At 46.5% G+C, this 18,690-nt stretch overlaps 1 protein-coding gene across 1 annotated transcript; it reads left to right on the top strand.

Annotated features, from left to right (window-relative positions):
- The first annotated feature begins 7,191 nt into the window (after nucleotides 1–7,191).
- On the top strand, nucleotides 7,192–14,048 carry LOC120298605 (heat shock protein beta-7-like). Its single transcript, XM_039322514.1, has 3 exons — nucleotides 7,192–7,444; nucleotides 9,600–9,754; nucleotides 13,056–14,048. Exons 1-3 carry the CDS (start codon nucleotides 7,300–7,302, stop codon nucleotides 13,227–13,229), a joined length of 474 nt encoding a protein of 157 aa, XP_039178448.1. The 5' UTR covers nucleotides 7,192–7,299; the 3' UTR covers nucleotides 13,230–14,048.
- The last annotated feature ends 4,642 nt before the right edge of the window (nucleotides 14,049–18,690 follow it).

Genomic DNA, 18,690 nt, shown 5'->3' with positions numbered 1-18,690 from the left:
AAAAGAGATGTGTAATGGAGGAAAAAGTTTGGGAAGCCTGTCTTAGAAAGACATTGGGAGAAGTTCTTCCTAGTTTTACTCTGGCCATTGCCCAACTCTTTGTAAATTACATTTTCCACCAGGTGGGGTTACTGAATCTTGTAAGATCCAGAGCTGAATAACAGAATTTGGAAGGGACCTTGGAGGTCATCTAGTTCAACCCCCCGCTGAAGCAGGAGACCCTATACCAGACCCTATACCAGGGGTAGGCAACCTTGGCTCTTTTATGACTCGTGGACTTCAACTCCCAGAATGCCTGAGCCAGCACAGCTGGCTCAGGAATTCTGGGATGTGAAGTCCACGAGTCATAAAAGAGCCAAGGTTGCCTACCCCTGCCCTATACCATTTCAGACAAGTGGTTGTTCACTCTCTTCTTTAAAAAACTCCAGTGACGGATCACTCACAACATCTGGAGGCAAGCTGTCCCACTGATTAATTGTTCTCACTGTCAGGAAAGTTCTCTTCAGTTCTAGGTTGGTCCTCCTCTCCTGGATTGGTTTCCATCCATTGCTTCTTGTTCTGCCTCGGGTGCTTTGACTCCCTCTTCTTTGGGGCAGCCCCTTCTCAAATGTCTTCAGAGCAGATTGCCTAAAATAGCTCTTTTGATCTGAGAAGAAGGAATGTGACTGGTGGGAGGACCATCAAGGACTAGTCTGTCACCACAGTTGATGTTCTTCTAATGAGGGAGAGGTTGTAGAGAGCAGGGTGTAGGGAGGCTATTGGGGGAAGCCTTGGATCACTCAACTATTCATGGGAATTAAATAACTAGTCATGGGGTGGCTTAGTGTCCCAGTTATTCCAGCAACTCCAAGACGTCATAGTGATTGGAAAAGTTGGGTTTTTTTCCCCCCAACCACCTGGTAAGGCTGGAGAGCTTTCGATTGGCTCAGGGATGAAAGGAGAGTTTAGTCTCACCATGACTCCTCCACCTGAAGTGCAGCAAGGCCTAGACAGGTGGTCACGGGTGAGTAGGGGCTCTTCACCAGAAGACCCGAAGGCCACTAGGAAGTAGGGTGAGATGGGGAGGGAACAAAAACGTGTCTCGTTCAAGAACCTCCCTTGCTAAGCCCATCTTCTCCTGCATCGTTTGTGCAACACCAGTCCATTCGGTGGCACAGTCGCACGTACCCCTCCCTACACCCCCCCCCCAAAATCTCTGTACGGACTCCTGTCTTGCCTCCCCCTTGATGCCTGAAGAAGCCGAGGGCATCCCCTTCTCCTTTACTCCCTCCCCCTCACCTCTCTGATCCTTGCATTCCTATGTCCCAGTCCAAATGCACAGTATTGTTTCTGTGGTGTCACTATTTTCTCACCCAACTTGTTCCTGATGTATAGCCTGGCCTGGTACGAGTGTCTGTTTCATTTTCTTTGTATCTGTAAATTCATTAAAAAGGTGGTTCTACCTGATCGGGCTGTGTTTTGCTCATTCTTTCCTGTGCCTTGCTTCCGACAGCTTTGTTTCTTCCCGTCCCTGCCTTCCTGGATTTCTTTTGGAGTACAGGTAGTCCTCAACTTACAACAGTTCATTTAGTGACTGTTCAAAGTTGCAACCGCACTGACAAAAGTGACTTATGACTCTTTCACACTTACGACCTTTGTAGCATCCCCATGATCGTATGATCAAAATTCAAACGCTTGGCGACTGACTCATACTTATGACCGTTGCGGTGTCCCGGAGTCATGTGATGCCCTTTTGTGACCTTCTGACAAGCAAAGTCAATGGGGGGGGGAGCCAGGTTCACTTAACAACCATGTTACTAACTTATCAACTGTAGTGATTCACATAAAACCTGTGGCAAGAAAAGTGATAAAAACTCACTAATAGATGTCTCACTTAAGGACAGAAATTTTGGGCTCCATTGTGGTTGTAAGTCGAGTACTACCTGTATCTAGTATGAGTGTTTGGTATCTCCTTTTATTCTTTTTTTTAATGTAATTAAAAAAATGTAATTCAGTTTGGCTGAGGCTGGTGGATTTGACACTTTCTACTAATTGTGCTTGCGTTGTGTGCAACCAAGACTCTGCAACCAGAGATGTTCACTGGTTATGGTCCAAAATGTCAAGATGACAACTGTGATGATTGTCATCCTGACTTTTGGTCCATCGTCTTGATTTTGGGGGCCATTATCCATGGACATTCCTGTCTGCAATGGAGAGCCACACTTGGCTTTTCAATGGCCTACAAATGTCGCATTCCCCAAAAGAGTGGGCGGAGCCAGGATGAAGATTACCTGTGATTTCCTTTCCATGTAATTAACATTAAACACTGTTCATATGTCAATTCTCTAGTCATCGATTTACTTATTTCCCCCGCCTGTCCCGTTTTCCATTGCAAGTCGTAAGCCACAATTGATTGTCTCTGAGATCCACTCCCCATGGTTTGTAGAGACTGCATACAGCCAAACTCTGTAGCTCAAAAATGGGAAACTAGGTATAAATAAAAGAAAGGTATTTGGTCTTTCTGCTGGTCATTTTGTGAGAATTGGGGTAACTAAGAGAGGGAAGATTTCAGGGCATTGCGCAGCCAGTGTTCAAATGAAGTCAGAGACGCTGACACAGACTTGTAGTTTTATATAAATAAATATATTTTATATCTATATTTACAGCCAATAAGATAGTCGTGTAAACAGGAGCATCGTGAGGTAAATCACAGAGCAAACATGGCACACAGAAGAAAAAAGGTGGGAAAAAAAGGGAAACTCCCCTTCCACACCCACAGCAACCAATCGCAGTGCAGATTGCCTCACGCAGATTGCCTCACGCAGGAGCCAGCACTCTCCAACCAATTGACCACAACTGTGTGTTCTGGCTCACTACACAACCCTTCACTGCTCCAGCTACTAAATTTAAATATCTTAACAATGGGCATTGGATCTTATATTCTGAGGGCTTTTCATAGTCAGGGAATTAGGCAGCAGGTGTTTGAATGAAGTCAGACGCTGACACAGATTTGTAGTTTTATATAAATAAATATATTTTACATCAAACAAGATAGTTAGGCAAACAGGAGCATCATGAGGTAAATCACAGGACATACATGGCACACAAAACAAAAAAAGGCGGGGAAAAAAGGGAAACTCCCTTCCACACCTATAGCAACTAATCACAACATAGATTGCCTCAAGCAGGAGCCAGCACTCTCCGACCAATCAACCACAACTGTGTGTCCAGGCTCACTGCACAACCCCACTGCTCCAGCTACTAAATTGTTAAATATCTTAACAGAAGGTTTCCATGCACCTCGGCGTCTAGTCATGCCGACCACATAAGCATTGAAGTATCTTCTGACAAAGCTGGGTCCCTCATCTAAAACATGGAGATGATCACCTTCCCCTAGAGTTGAACAACTGGATAAGGGAAACCTTTACTTGTTTTTTTTTTAAGAGATGGATAAATCTATGGTTTGCTTTAGGGATGACTTGAAAGAGTCAGAAAGGGAAAGTATTCTGAAAAAATGATGGAACCCAGATTAGACTAATAAATAAGAAGGCTCCACACCCATTTGCACCACTCAGGTGACCCTGAGGACACAGGTAAATCTCCAAGTGGCCTCAACGGCTCTCTAAAAGAAGGCAAATGATCAGCTGTCTGCAAGGAGTATAAATCCTTCCATTCCCCACCATCCAGTCAGAGCTGAAGAAGCTTCTTGGATGAGAAGCGAAAGGTCTTCAAAGGAAAAACAAGGAAGTCCTGTTGTCTCTTGAAAAAGCACTTTGGGGGCAAGTAGTCCTCAACTTACAACCGCATTTGGGGCCAGAATTTCCATTGCTAAGACAATTGTTAAGTGAGTCACATCTCACTTTATGACCTCTTTTGCTAAGTGAAAATGGCTAAGTGAATCACTGCAGTTGTTAAGTGAATCCTGTGGCCGTTACGTAAATCCGGGTGCTCCCATTGACTTTGCTTGTTGGAATCTGTCTGGGAAAGTCACAAATGATTATTAATGACTCCATTTATGATGCGTTGCAAACGTCATAAATAAATGCCGGATGTTAAGTGCCTCAATTTTGATCATGTGACCAGATGGGATGCCATGAGGGTCATAAGAGTGAGGACTGTAAGTCACTTTTTTCCAGTACTGTTGTAACATAGAGCGGTCACTAAATGAATGGTTGTAAGTCAAGGACTACCAGTATGGGAAAACTGGAATCCGAGTGCGACTATTCACACATGCATAAAAATCCCGAGAGCAACAAACAATCATTTGTATGTGCGAACAAGCTATCACACAAGCTAAATGGAATTGACATTTTGCTTTCCATTACCTCAACCTCCCTTATTTCCTCGGTTGGTTCTCAGAGAGCCTGGGAATTGTAGAGTTGAAAAGGAGACCATCGACTCCAAGTGACACAGGATTCGTGCTGGCATCTGAGTGACAACATCACTCCCAGATGGAGGCATGGCTTCTGCTTGAATTCAGTGTGATGCAGCTGCCAAAAAGGCCAACACAGTGCTGGGCTGCATTAACAGAGGGACAGAATCAAGATCACGTGAAGTATTAATGCCACTTTACAATGCCTTGGTAAGGCCACACTTGGAATACTGCATCGAGTTTTGGTCACCACGATGTAAAAAAGAGGTTGAGACTCTAGAAAGAGTACAGAGAAGAGCAACAAAGATGATTAGGGGACAGGAGGCCAAAGCATATAAGGAAAGGCTGCTGGAATTGGGTATGTCTGGTTTAATGAAGAGAAGGACGCGGGGGGACAGGATAGCAGCGTTCCAATATCTCAGGGGCTGCCACAAAGAAGAGCTATTCTCCAAAGCGCCTGAAGGCAGGACGAGAAGCAATGGATGGAAACTAATCAAGGAGAGAAGCAACCTAAAACTAAGGAGAAACTTCCTGACCGTTAGAACAATTAACCAATGGAACAATCTGCCTCCAGAAGCGGTGAATGCTCCAACGGCAACACTGGAAGTTTTTAAGAAAAGACCAGATAGCCCTTTGTCTGAAATGGTACTATAGGGTTTCCTGCCTGAGCAGGGGGCTGGACTAGATGACCTCCAAGGTCCCTTCCAAGTTTATTATTATTGTTGTTGTTATTATTATTATTATCATCATCATCATTATTATCATCATCCAATAAAGGAAAGGGCAGCTGGTTTTGCTGGTTGTCTGCTCTTACTATGAAGAAGATTCGTCTAGCATTCAGTCAAAGCCTAAATTCCTGTAACGCAAATTCCCTGGTCCGTATCCTGCATTCTGGAAAGACAGAAGAAGACCTCTTAAGGTCTCTCAGGGGACGTCCCCTGAGGTCTTCAGAAAGCGATAGCATGTTCTTCCTTGTCTTTTCTCCAGATCAAATATTTCTGCCCCCTGCAGTTTCCAGAGATCTTAGTTCCTCATCCCTGATCATTCTCAGGATCTCTTCCAGTTTAAAGAGTGGTCCAATCTGGGTCGGTCACCAAGGCCACAGATTTCATCTTCTGCACTTTTGGACTCCTGCTGGAGCCCATCCTCAGGGAATTTCTCTCCAGCTGCTTGGATTTTGGATCCTGCAACATGATTTGAGATTTTTAAGAAGAGACTGGCTAGTCACTTGTCTAAAGGATATAGAGCAGGGGTGTCAAACTCAATTTCATTGAGGGCCGCATCAGCATTGTGGTTGCCCTCGCGGGGGGGCGGGGGTGTGTGGCCAGGGTGGGTGCGGCCTACTGGGTGGGCGTGGATGGAGTGGGTGTGGCCTACTGGGTGGGCATGGCCAGCTCTACATCATTCGCATCAAGGGTGCCTGTGGGGCCTGGGCAGGAGTGGGACAGATCTGAGGGTCTCTGGCAGAAGGGGGTGGGACCGGGGCAAGCGCCAAAGCATGGTCCATTTCTTCATTCCTCACAAAGTGTGACACCTCCCCAGCATGCACCCAGGGGGCGGGGGCGACGCACCAGGGGCTGGTTCCTCACTGTTTCTAGACGGCCTTGTGGAGCTAAGACTGAATGTGTTTCAGCATAGATGGCCGCCACAAAATTGTACATTGGCTCCCGGCCGGACTGGACCAGGGCCAAGGCAGCGGGAGCTGTTCCCTCACTGTTTCCAGGATAGCTTCGTGGGCCACATGAAACCACTTCGCGGGCCGCATCCGGCCCCCGGGCCTTGCGTTTGACATGTCTGATATAGACAGTGGTGGAATTCAAATATGTGAACAACTGGTTCTCTGTATGGATGCCGCTTCCGGAAGTCCATTCTGGGCCTGGGCAACAAAAAATTAGCTACCGGTTCTGCCGAAGTGGTGCGAACTGGTGCAAACTGGCTGAATCCCACCCCTGGATATAGAGTCTCCTGCTTGAGCGGGAGGCTGGATTAGAAGACCTCCAAGGTCCTTTCCAGCTCTATTCTGATTCTGATTCTGAACATTATCCTGGACATGTATATTCACCTTCATCCATTAAAGCAGTGGTTCTCAACCTTTTTAATGCCGCGACCCCCGACCGGTCGTAAGTCGAGGACTACTCAACCGGTCGTAAGTCGAGGACTACTCAACTGGTGCAGCACCGTTTGCAGAATGGGACTTTTGGTGGGCTCAGCAGGGCAGAGACAGCCTGGACAATTCCTATTGGCTTTTGAAAGCCAATAGAATTAGACTCTATTCAAGAGAGTCTATTCTATTGGCTTTCAAAAGCCAATATAATAAAAGGGAGTAGCACAGCTAAGGAAAAGGGGGAAAAAATGGCGGACTGCGTTGTTTGGCGACCCCCGTGAAATGGTCGTTCGACCCCAAATGGGGTCCCGACCCACAGGTTGAGAACCACTGCATTAAAGGGTGGTATCCAGAGCAAGGCACAGTTCTCAAGGCGGCATTGGACTCAGCCAGAACAAGGGGGTGTTAATGGTTGCCTATGATGTGAAAAGTACAGGCAGCCCTTGTTTAACAGCCACAACTGGGACCAACAACTTAGTCATTCAATGAAGCAGTCGCTGATTGAAACCACAACTGGATGAGAAGCGAAACGTCTTCAAAGGAAAACAAGAACGTCCAGTTGCCTCGTGGGAAAAAAAAAAAACACCTTTGAGACAAGTTTCTCCTTCATTTCAGTTGCTCTTCTCCTTGATTAGGAAGAGTGTCACTCTGCTCTGCTTCTCCCTGTGGCTGTAACGGCAGCTCCTTATCTCGCATTCCAGCATGTGGGATGCAAAAGGACATTGCAGAAAGCCAATTATGGGCATCTTGGCTCGGCCTGCCCAAGGACGTGCCCTCTCCTCCTTGCCTCTCCACGCAGAGAGACTTGCGCACACCCAGCAGCCACTGTGGACTCCCCAAGGCCATGTCTTCACGGAGCTCTTCGTCCACTTTTCGCTCCGAGCACATCAGCACCTACACGCCGAGCAAGCATCGCTTCGAGCCTCTGCTGGACCCGCCACACGGGATCTTTGGGGCAGGGAGAACTCAGGAGCCCTATGGGTATTCAGGTAAGTGAGCACCTTTTGGGGTGGGGGAGCTCAGCTGCAAGGTATGTTCCACCTCTGCCTTGGACTTCAGAGGCAAGGTGGGCCTAGACCTCTACCTTAAATGAATGAACCTTTATTATCAAAGTATAACATGTATACCAGTGGTTCTCAACCTGTGGGTCGGGACCCCATTTGGGGTTGAACGACCATTTCACAGGGGTCGCCAAACAACGCAGTCCGCCATTTTTTCCCCCTTTTCCTTAGCTGTGCTACTCCCTTTTATTCTATTGGCTTTTGAAAGCCAATAGAATAGACTCTCTTGAATAGAGTCTAATTCTATTGGCTTTCAAAAGCAAATAGGAATTGTCCAGGCTGTCTCTGCCCTGCTGAGCCCGCCAAAAGTCCCATTCTGCAAACGGTGCTGCACCAGTTGAGTAGTCCTCGACTTACGACCGGTTGAGTAATCCTCGACTTACGACCGGTTGGGGGGTCACGGCATTAAAAAGGTTGAGAACCACTGATGCATACAGTGAGATTGGCTGGGCCTCCCTCCGTGCCCCCCAACCATCACAACTCACAGTGACTACAAACCCCCAACTTATTACACCCTGGGAGCTAATTGCACAGCACGCCGGCCTCGCGGGTCTGTCCTGCATGAAATTATTATGTCCCATTCAAGAGCCTGACAGCCCATGGATAGAAGCCGTTTCTTCAGCCTGTTGGTACGGCTGGCTATGTTTCTGTATCTCCTATCCGATGGTAGGAGAGTAAAGAGGTACCAATCAGAGTGTGAGTCATCCCTGAGAATTTTCCTCACTCTGCCAAGGCAACGGGCCCTGGCGATGTCATCCGGTGGTGTCAGGGAACAGCCCACAATGTTTTGTGCCGGGCTCACCACCCTCTGTCATATCTTCCTGTCCGCGGCTGTCAAGCCAGCATACCAAACCACGATACAGTATGTGAGAACACTTTCGATAGGAGACCGGTAGAAGAGGGCCATGAGTCGTCGTTCTACCCTGTTCTTCCGCAAGACCCTGAGGTAGTGGAATCTCTGCTGGGCCCTTCTGGCCATCTGGGCTGTATTAATTTTCCAGGTAAGATCTTCACAGAGGTAGACTCCCAGGAATTTAGAGGAGGAAACTCTCTCCACACAGTCCCCTCGGATGTAAAATGATCAAAAATTGACCAAGAGAATCCTGTTTTCTGATTTCCTGCACTAAACGAGCAATCCCTAGTTGCTATTTTACTCTGTGAGTCCCCTTCACAGGATCTGCCTCATTTGACTCTTGAATCAGCCCCTTGGGAGGGGATTCTTGAAATACGTACAGGGAGTCCTCCATTTACAGCCATTCATTTAGTGGCCATTCAAAGTTACAACAGTACTGCTGGAAAAAGTCTCTTATGACTGGGATTTTCACACATCTAACTGTTGCAGCGTCCTCGTGCTCCTGTGATCAAAACTCCGGCACTTGGCAACTGGCATAAATTTACGACAGTTGCAGCGTCCCGGATCATGTGATCGCAATTTGCAACCCCACACACAAAGCCAGTGGGGGAAGCCATGTTTCCTGAACAACTGCAGTGATTTGCTTAACAACTCTCTTGCTTGGCAATGGAAGCTTTGGGGTCAGTTGTGGTCAGAAGTCAAGGACTACCTGTGTAAGAACATGTACTATGAATTAATAGACTTCATGCAACACAGATCCAAGAGCAAATCAAATTAAGCCCATTGTGAAGGATGAATGCATCTGAGTTAATTATGGGAACTGAGTGAACCATCACTGAAATGTCTGTCAGTTTATGCAAGACATCAAAACAACTCTAAAAACAGCAGGAGGCAAGACAGGGTTAAGAAGCATGCATTTAGAGGGATTTACATGCACTAGAGGGCAGCAGGTGCTCTTTTGGCACTAGTGAAGGGCAATGTGCAGCTCTTAGAATCTGGCTTGGCGTAGTAATGAAAAAGATAACTGAGTGAGCTCTCTGCCTTAGGCACAAAAAGTTGGGGATTTGATCATTAATTACATCCCCATGCCAAAAAAACCCTTGTTGTCAAGGAGTCACTCAGCTCCCCTCTCCCCCCTCCCTCCCTCTCTCTCTCTCTCTCTCTCTCTCTCTCACACACACACACACACACACACACACACACACTTCCTTCTCTTTGCACCCTTCCCAGGCTCCCCTCCGTCGGTCCATTCCTCCGCCTTGGGCAGCAGCAACATAGTGGCCAGTGGGAACAAATACCAGGTCATCACGGATCTCAGCCAGTTTGAACCTCAAGATATTGTGGTGACTTCCTACAACCACTGCATTGTTATCCAAGCTGAGAAGGTAAGAAGGGGGCTCCTGTCAGGGCCGAGGTATGCGGAGGGGATGAAAAGGAAGCGATAGCCCAGGTCCCCCTTCCCTTCCCACAACATGTTTAAAACCCAGTCGAGGGAGGAATTTTTATGCGATTGGAATGTCCAAAGGGATGACTTGCTCTGGCCGTTAAGCAGATCTCCCAATCGCTAAAATTAGCTCCAAGCAACACCGTCACTCATGAGGCTAAGCTAACTCTGGAGGACACTTGTGTCCTGGGAATCCCCAAACCTGCCATCTTCCACATTGTTTGGCACCTCTCTCAATTGGGCTGAATTGGGCTGCAGTCTGCAAGGAGATCAAATCAGTCAAAACCAACCCTGGCTGTTCTTTGGAAGGACAGATATTGAAGCTGAAGCTCAAATACTTTGGCCACCTAATGTGAAGAGAGGACTCGTTGGAGAAGACCCTGATGATGGTGGGAAAGACAGAAGGGGAAGGGGACGGCAGAGGAGGAGATGGTTAGATAGAGTCAGTGACGCAATGAACACGAATGTGGGCAAACTCCGGGAGACAGTGGAGGTGTGCAAAAATGCAATATGACCGTGGGTGGTGCTGGCCATTGGAACAGTCTTAGTCTGCATTAACAGAGGGATAGAATCAAAATCACGTGAAGTATTAGTACCGCTTTACAATGCCTTGGTAAGGCCACACTTGGAATACTGCACCCAGTTTTGGTCACCACGATGTAAAAAAGATGTTGAGGCTCTAGAACAGACATGTCAAACGCAAGGCCCGGGGGCCGGATGCGGCCTGCGAAGTGGTTTCATGTGGCCCGCGAAGCCATCCTGGAAACAGTGAGGGAACGGCCCCTGCTGTCTTGGCCCTGGCCCAGGCCGGCCGGGAGCCAATGTACAATTTTGTGGTGGCCATCTTGGCACTTGCCCCGGTGGACCATGCCTTGGCACTTGCCCCAGTTCCACCCCCTCCTGCCAGAGACCCTCAGAACTGTCCCACTCTGCCCAGGCCCCCACAGGCACACTTGACGCGAATGGTGTAGAACTGGCCATGCCCACCTAATAGGCCACACTCACTCCATCCACGTCCACCCAGTAGGCCGAACCCACCCTGGCCACACTCACCCGGTCCCCCAAGGGCATCTGCAATGCTGATGCGGCCCTCAATGAAATTGAGTTTAACACCCCTGCTCTAGAAAGAGTACAGAGAAGAGCAACAAAGACAATTCGGGGACTGGAGGATAAAACATACGAACAAAAGTTGCAGGAATTGGGTATGTCTGGTTTAATGAAAAGAAAGATTGGAGTGACCTGATTGGGCTTCCAATATCTGAGGGGCTGCCCCAAAGAAGAGGGGGTCAACCTATTTTCCAAAGCAACTGAAGACAGGACAAGAAGCAATGGATGGAAACTAATCAAGGACAGAAGCAACCTAGAACTAAGGAGAAACTTCCCAACAGAACAATTAATGAATTGAACAACTTGCCTCCAGAAGTGCTGGGTGCTCCATCACTGGAGGTTTTAAAGAAGAAAGTGGACAACCGTTTGTCTGAAATGGTATAGGGCATAAAATGGCTCTTTTATGACTCGTGGACTTCAACTCCCAGAATTCCTGAGCCAGCCATGCTGAGGGGAAAGGGAGAGGTTTCCAAGCTGAGCCATGCTGGCTTAGGAATTCTAGGAGTTGAAGTCCACGAGTCATAAAAGAGCCAAGGTTGCCTACCCCTGGTACTATAGGGTCTCCTGCCTTGACCTCCAAAGTTCTTCTAGCTCTGTTATTCTGTTAACTTCATAACTGGGCTGTCGGTAGTTTTTCAGGCCTCCATGCAACTCCGAACAGCCCTTAAGCGACTGGCCATATGTGTTGCGTTTGCTCAGATCTTACCAATTGCCTAAGCTAATGTAGAGCAAATTAGTTTTCTCGGCCTCAATGTGCCGTATGTTTTCAAATAGCACACTTAACCTGATTACTGAACTGACTCATTTTTTAAAAGTTTGTGCCCTGCCTTAACAACACCCCTCATCAAGGTTAACTGAAGTCAAGTTTCTTCTATTATGCAAACGCATCTTCGGCTGACCTGAATTAAGATGGCTGCATAAACTTAGCCACAGAGCGGGAAAGGGGCGGGGGGGGGGAGAGCATGAGAGGGTAAAGAAGGACATGGATTGAAGACAAAGAAGGAGAGAAGATAGGAGGCAGCCATAAAAAAAAAAAAAGGAAAGAGGGACGTCTGTCTTTTCTAATTTCAATTCGGTTTATCTGCTGCTGCTGCTTTTCAGCGATGATTTATTCACTAAAAGTCATCAACACCCAAATAGGGTCCCTGCTTAGGGCACCGTTTCTCAACCTTAACAACTTTGAGATGTGTGGATTTTGACTTTCAGAATTCCACGCTTGGCTGGGAAAATCTGGGAACTGAAGTCCAGACATCTTAAAGCTGCCGAGGCTGAGAAACACGGCTTGAGGGGAGGGAGGGATCAGGGGAAGGAGAGAGTATTCACTGCTTTCACCGCTTCTGGAGGCAGGTTGTTCCACTGGTTAATTGTTCTAACTGTCAGGAAGTTTCTCCTTAGTTCTAGGTTGCTTCTCTCCATGATGAATTTCCATCTCTTGCTTCTTGTCCTGCCTTCAGGTGCTTTGGAGAATAGCTTGACTCTCTCTTCTTTGGGGCAGCCCCTGAGATACTGGAACACTGCTATCCTGTCCCCCCTCGTCCTTCTCTTCATTAAACTAGACATACCCAATTCCAGCAACCGTTCCTTACATGTTTTAGCCTCCAGTCCCCTAATCATCTTTGTTGCTCTTCTCTGCACTCTTTCCAGAGTCTCAACATCTTTTTTGCATAGTGGTGAGCAAAACTGGATGCAGTATTCCAAGTGTGGCCTTACCAAGGCATTGTAAAGTGGTATTAATACTTCGCATGATCTTGACTCTATCCCTCCTTTGATGCAGCCTAGCACTGTGTTGGCTTTTCTGGCAGCTGCAGCAAAGGCTGGCTCATATCTAAGTGATTGTCCACTAGGACTCTGAGATCCCTCTCACAGTTGCAACTATTGACCAAGGTACCCCCTATACCAGTGATGGTGAACCTTTTAGAGACCGAATGCCCAAACTCCAACCTAAAACCCACTTATGTATCATTGGGGGCTTCAAACCTGGCCCTTTTATGACTTGTGGACTTCAACTCCCACGCGTGCCTGGCTGAGGAATTCTGGGAGTTGAAGTCCACGTCATAAAAGGGCCAAGTTTGAAGACCCCTGCTATAGACTATGCCAAAGTTGGGCTCACCCACTTATGTTTGCTTGCCTTGCAGATGGCCGATGATGGCATCGTCTCCAATACCTTCACCCACAAGTGCCAGCTTCCAACAGACATGGATCCTCTGTCCGTCAGTTGCTCCCTGAACGATGCTGGCAAGTTGATCATCACGGCTAGGAGGCAACAGCTGTCCCCCTCCCCTCTGTATCGCACGGAGGTGAAACTCTAAGTGTACCCCACTCACCGCAAAAAGCACATCAGCCCACTCCCTAAAGCTCCCCATATCTATGATTGATTCTTGGTTTGATTGGTGGGCATCCTTTCTCCGTGCCATGCCATACTGTAGCGCCACGTGGCATTCGGCATGCATTCCTTCAACCTTAGATCCCATGTTCATTGGATAGAAAGAAAACCCTAGGGTAGTTCTTGACTTACGACCGCAGTTTGGACGGCAGCTTCCATCCCTGAGCAATGAATTCGTTGAGTTGTTCCTGATTCTACGACCATTTTTTTTTTTTTGCTATGGTTGGTAAACCAATCGCTGCAATTGTTAAGTGAATCACATGGTTGTTAAATGAATCAGGCTTCCCCCATTGACACTGATTGACAGAAGCTCCTGGGGAAGGTCCCAAAGGATGATCCCTTGACCCTGGGACACTGCAACTGTCATAAATAGAAGCCAGTTGCCAAGTGCCCCAATTCTGATTCCCATCAGCATAGGGACACCGGGACCGTCATAAGTGTGAGGACTGGTTGTAAAGTCACTTTTTAAACTCTGTTGTAACTTCGGTGGTTAAACATTTGAGGACTACAGTATGTGCAGCGAGAGAGAGACAAAAACAACAACAACAACCGGGTGGCTATGAAATGGCCGTGATCTTCCATTGCTGGGATATGCAAAGCAACAGCTTCTACGAAAATTTTTTTCATGAGGTCTAGATCAGTGGTTCTCAACCTTTTTAATGCCGCGACCCCCAACCGGTCGTAAGTCGAGGACTACTCAACCGGTTGTAAGTCAAGGACTACTCAACTGGTGCAGCACCGTTTGCAGACTGGGACTTTTGGCGGGCTCAGCAGGGCAGAGACAGCCTGGACAATTCCTATTGGCTTTGAAAGCCAATAGAATTAGACTCTATTCAAGAGAGTCTATTCTATTGGCTTTCAAAAGCCAATAGAATAAAAGGGAGTAGCACAGCTAAGGAAAAGAGGGAAAAAAATGGCGGACTGCGTTGTTTGGTGACCCCCATGAAATGGTCGTTCGACCCCAAATGGGGTCCCAACCCACAGGTTGAGAACCGCTAGTCTAGAAGCTCAAAGCTTGTTAGGGGATGTAGCGGGGGGGGGGGGATTTAAAATCTGGAGAGCATCTCGCAGTTAAGCTATGAGAGCTGGGCTGCAGTACCTTGGGTGGAGGATAGGTGGCAGTAAAAGTGCTCTCTCCTGCTATCTGGGAGGGTCTGGGTTGGGGGGGGGTCTTTACTGGGCAGTCAAGAAAAAAAAAACCAGATTACTGGGTGTAACTGGCTACAGAGCCCCATTAAGCCCTAGTGAGACCACACCTGGAATACTGCAGCCAATTTTGGTCACCATATCACCAAAAAGATGTTGAGAGTTTGGAAAAAATTCAGAGGAGAGCAACTAAGATGATCAAAGACCTGGAGGCTAAAACATACGAAGAACGGCTGGAGGACTTGGGTTTGGCCAGTCTAAAAAAAAGAAGAAACAGAGGAGACGGATAGCAGTGTTCCAGTATCTGAGGGGCTGCCACAGAGAAGAGGGGGGCAGGTTATTCACCAGAGCACCAGAGGGAAGGAGGAGAAACAATGGTTGGAAACTAATCAAAGAGAGAAGCAACCTGGAATTAAGAAAAAAGTTCCTGATAGTGAGGACAATTAACCAGTGGAACAGCTTGCCACCAGAAATCATGGGCGCTCCATCACTGGAGATTTTTAAGAAACTAGACAATCACCTGTCTGAGATCGTGTAGGTTCTCCTGCTTAAGGGGGGGGCTGGACTAGAAGACCTCCAAGGTCCCTTCCAGCTCTATTCTATTCTCCTAAAGTGTGACTCTGCTCCCTTCTGCTCTCTGCCAATATCCAAGAATTTTCTCGCCCCTTCGCCTTTTATTTCCCGGCATTTCCAGACCCAAAACTGGCTAAGCTCCTGTGTTACAGGTAGTCCTCGACTTACAATCATTTCATTTAGTGACCATTTCAAAGTTTCAACGGATACTTCATTGAAAGCGCAGCGGGAAAAAGCGACGTACGACTGTTTTTCATACTTACGACGGTTGCAGCATCCTTGCAGTCAAAGCGATCAAAATTCAGATGCTTTGCAACTGGCGGGGTGTTTACGATGGTCGCGGTGTCTCCCCGGAAACACGCGATCTCCTTTTGCGACGGTCTGACCAGCAAAGTCAACAGGGAAGGCAGATTCGCTTAGCAACCGCGTGACAACTTAACATCTGCGGTGATTCACTTTGTAACTGGGGCAAGGAAGGTCCGTAAAATGGAGCGAAGCTCACTGTGAACAGCTGTCTTGTTCAGCAATAGAAATTTTGGGCTCAGTTGTGGTCATAAGTTGAGGACTACCTGTATTGTTTTCTGAGAAACCTCTGAGCACAGACAGGCAGGGATGGAAAACCACCGTACTTAGAAATAAAGACGATGCTGTCTTTTGCTTACCAAATGCTTGCTTCTCTTTGTCCTTTTGACTTAAATGAAAATGGTTTTTGCCAAAAAGGGGCAGAAAATCAGGGCACAGCCAAGGGAGGGGTCTCTGGGAAGGGTCCTCTTTCTCTTTTCTCAGATGGCTTCTATCTTCTGCCTTTCTTCTCCTTCCCCCCCCCCCCTTATAAGGACTCTCCCACCCATCGTTACTGCTGGGTGCCACCGTCTCCCCGATGCCTTTCTGCAGCTTCCTCCCCTCTGTGCATCGCCTGGGCTTTTTAAAACAGGCCAGATTGTCCAGGAAATCTAGAGCAAAACATGTTTCTCAAACCCACGGATCAACCTTTCCAAACCTGGCATGGTCCAAGGATGGTGGTGAGACTGGCTGGGGATGATGGGTGCACTTCTAGAAAGGCTCTGGATGGAGTTGATGAGGTCTGGAGCCCATCTTGACTTTCTGACAGAAGGGAGGGGGGGGGAAGGAACATAGATGGAAAGAAGAGAGGGAGGAAGGAAGGAAGGAAGGGGGAGTGGGAGGGAGGGAGGGAAGGAAGATAGAAGGAAGGAAGGAAGGAAGGAAGGAAGGAAGGAAGGAAGGAAGGAAGGAAGAGAAGGATGGGTGGAAGGGAGGGAGGGTGGATGGGAGGGAGGGAGGGAAGATAGATGGAAGGAAGGAAGGAAAGAAAGAAGGAAGAAAAATGGAAGGAAGAGAAAGAAAGAAAAGGAAGGAAGGAAGGAAGGAAGGAAGAAAGAAAAAGAAGGATGGGTGGAAGGGAGGGAGGGTGGATGGGAGGGAGGGAGGGAGGGTGGATGGGAGGGAGGGAGGGAAGGAAGATAGATGGAAGGAAGGAAGGAAAGAAGGAAGGAAGAAAGAAAGAAAAATGGATGGAAGAAAGGAAGGAAAAGAAAGAGAGAGAAAGAAAAAGAAGGAAGGAAGGAAGGAAGGAAGGAAGGAAGGAAGGAAGGAAGGAAGGAAGGAAGGAAGGAAGGAAGGAAGGATACTTTTTGGTTCAAGGCAGAAATCCAGTTTATGTATATAGGGGGGAGTGGATTGGCATTTAAATTACAGTAATTAAGCTTTAAATCAACAATTTAAAAGAGACTCATTTAAATGATTAAAAGCAAGGCTGCCCGCTGATATTTTTTTCTGGGAATTGTGCTACTGAATCTTGTGACTTCATAACTAAGCAAAGGAATTATGCAGGCAACGGTTTTATTCTTGTCCTCAATCCCTGGTTTTTGTCTTCCAACACCCGCTGCAGATGATTGCTGTGTTTTGCTTTGGTGCTCACATAGTGAAAAAATACTGCTAGAGAGCTACCAAGTTGCTGCAAATGGATATGCATCTCAGGATCTCCCAAAAGATTCAAGTGCAAAGAGGGAAAATACAGAGATGGAAAAGAAATGGAGACAAAGTCCTTGTTTGTCTAACCACACTTGGCCGAATAAAACCTATTCTGTTCTATTCTATTCTATTCCTATTCTATTCTTTTTCTATTCTATTTTTTTCTATTCTGTTCTATTCTTTTTCTATTCTATTCTATTTTTCTATTCTATTCTATTCTACTCTATATTATTTTTCTATTCTATATTCTATTCTATTCTTTTTCTATTCTATTCTTTTTCTATTGTACTCTATTTCATATTTTCTATTCTATTCTATTCTTTTTCTATTCTATTCTATTTTTTCTATTCTATTCTATTCTATTCTATTCTATTCTATTCTATTCTATTCTATTCTATTCTATTCTATTCTATTCTATTCTAATTTCTCCTATTCTATTCTATTCTAATTTCTCCTATTCTATTCTATTCCATTCCATTCCGCTCCACTCTACTCTCAAAATGGGATATAATTTGTTAACCTTTCCTTTCCCTGCAGTTTAATCTCACCTAAGATACAAATAATTTAAAAGAAACTGGGCATTCTCAGTATTAAAGGTTTGAAAAAAAACCCGAGAGCAAACACATTCTGGTTTAAAATCCTAGCTGGGATCCTAAAAGATTCCAAGGAAGCAGTCTCAGTGAACAAATGACTATGTTTATTGTGGTTGTTGCACAATCAGCCAGAATTCAGACTGGATTTGGCATTTTTGTCCACGTATGGAGTCCTTCCCAAGGACCTGGGATAGGCAGATGTTGCTGTTTGTTGGTGTTAAAGGCATTGTTGCAGGATGTACGCTGTTCCATGTAAAGCTGCCTTTTGCAGTTGACCAATGGTGATTTTGTCACTGCCAATGGTGTTCAAGTGGTGCTCCGGATGTTTGGAGACTGCACCCATTATTATTATTATTCATTTATATTCATTGGCTGCCTATCTCCATTGGACTCTGGACTTCTTTCAGAACTGGAAGCACATCTCAAATATTGCTCAAGTACTGAATGGCACCGTTCTGTTTGTCCATCTGTCTGAGGGTGATGGCTAGATGTCAGTCCCTGAGTGGTCCCTAAGAGGGATAAAAATTCCTTCCAAAATGCAGACGTAAATTGCACTCCCCTATCAGAGATGATGCGTTGGGGTGCATCATCTGTAAATGTGCTGGATGAAAAGTCTTGCTAAGGCCTTTGCAGTGGGAATCTTTTGGCAAGGGATAAAGTGCACCTGTTTGGAAAACAAGTCCGTGACTGTCCAGATCACAGTATTCCCATTGCTTTCTGGCAATTCCACTATAAAATCCATGGCTATTTCCCTCCAGGGGGCTGATGGACTTGCCACTGGTTGTAACAGCCCTGGCGATTTCCCTTGCAACCTCTTTGCTGATGCACAGGTTGGGCAGCTGGCAACATAACTTTCTATGTCCTTTTTTATTGATGGCCACCAAAATTGCCATTTAATTAAGTGTAAAGTTTTTACAAATCCAAAATGTCCTGCTGATTTTGTGTCATGGCAAAGCTGCATGAACGTGATTCTTTGGGTTTTTGGTATATATAACTTTTCCCCTACCCAAGGCAACCCGTCTCTCATTGTGCACACATTTTTGTTTTTCTGGAACCATTCATCTGTTTCCAAACTTTTTCTGA

Source organism: Crotalus tigris, unplaced genomic scaffold (genome assembly GCF_016545835.1).
Source record: "Crotalus tigris isolate CLP2741 ecotype Arizona unplaced genomic scaffold, ASM1654583v1 scf7180000024116.2146003, whole genome shotgun sequence".
NCBI lineage: Eukaryota > Metazoa > Chordata > Lepidosauria > Squamata > Viperidae > Crotalus > Crotalus tigris.
Note: the sequence above shows the minus strand (reverse complement) of the source record. Positions and strands in the feature narration are given on the sequence as shown.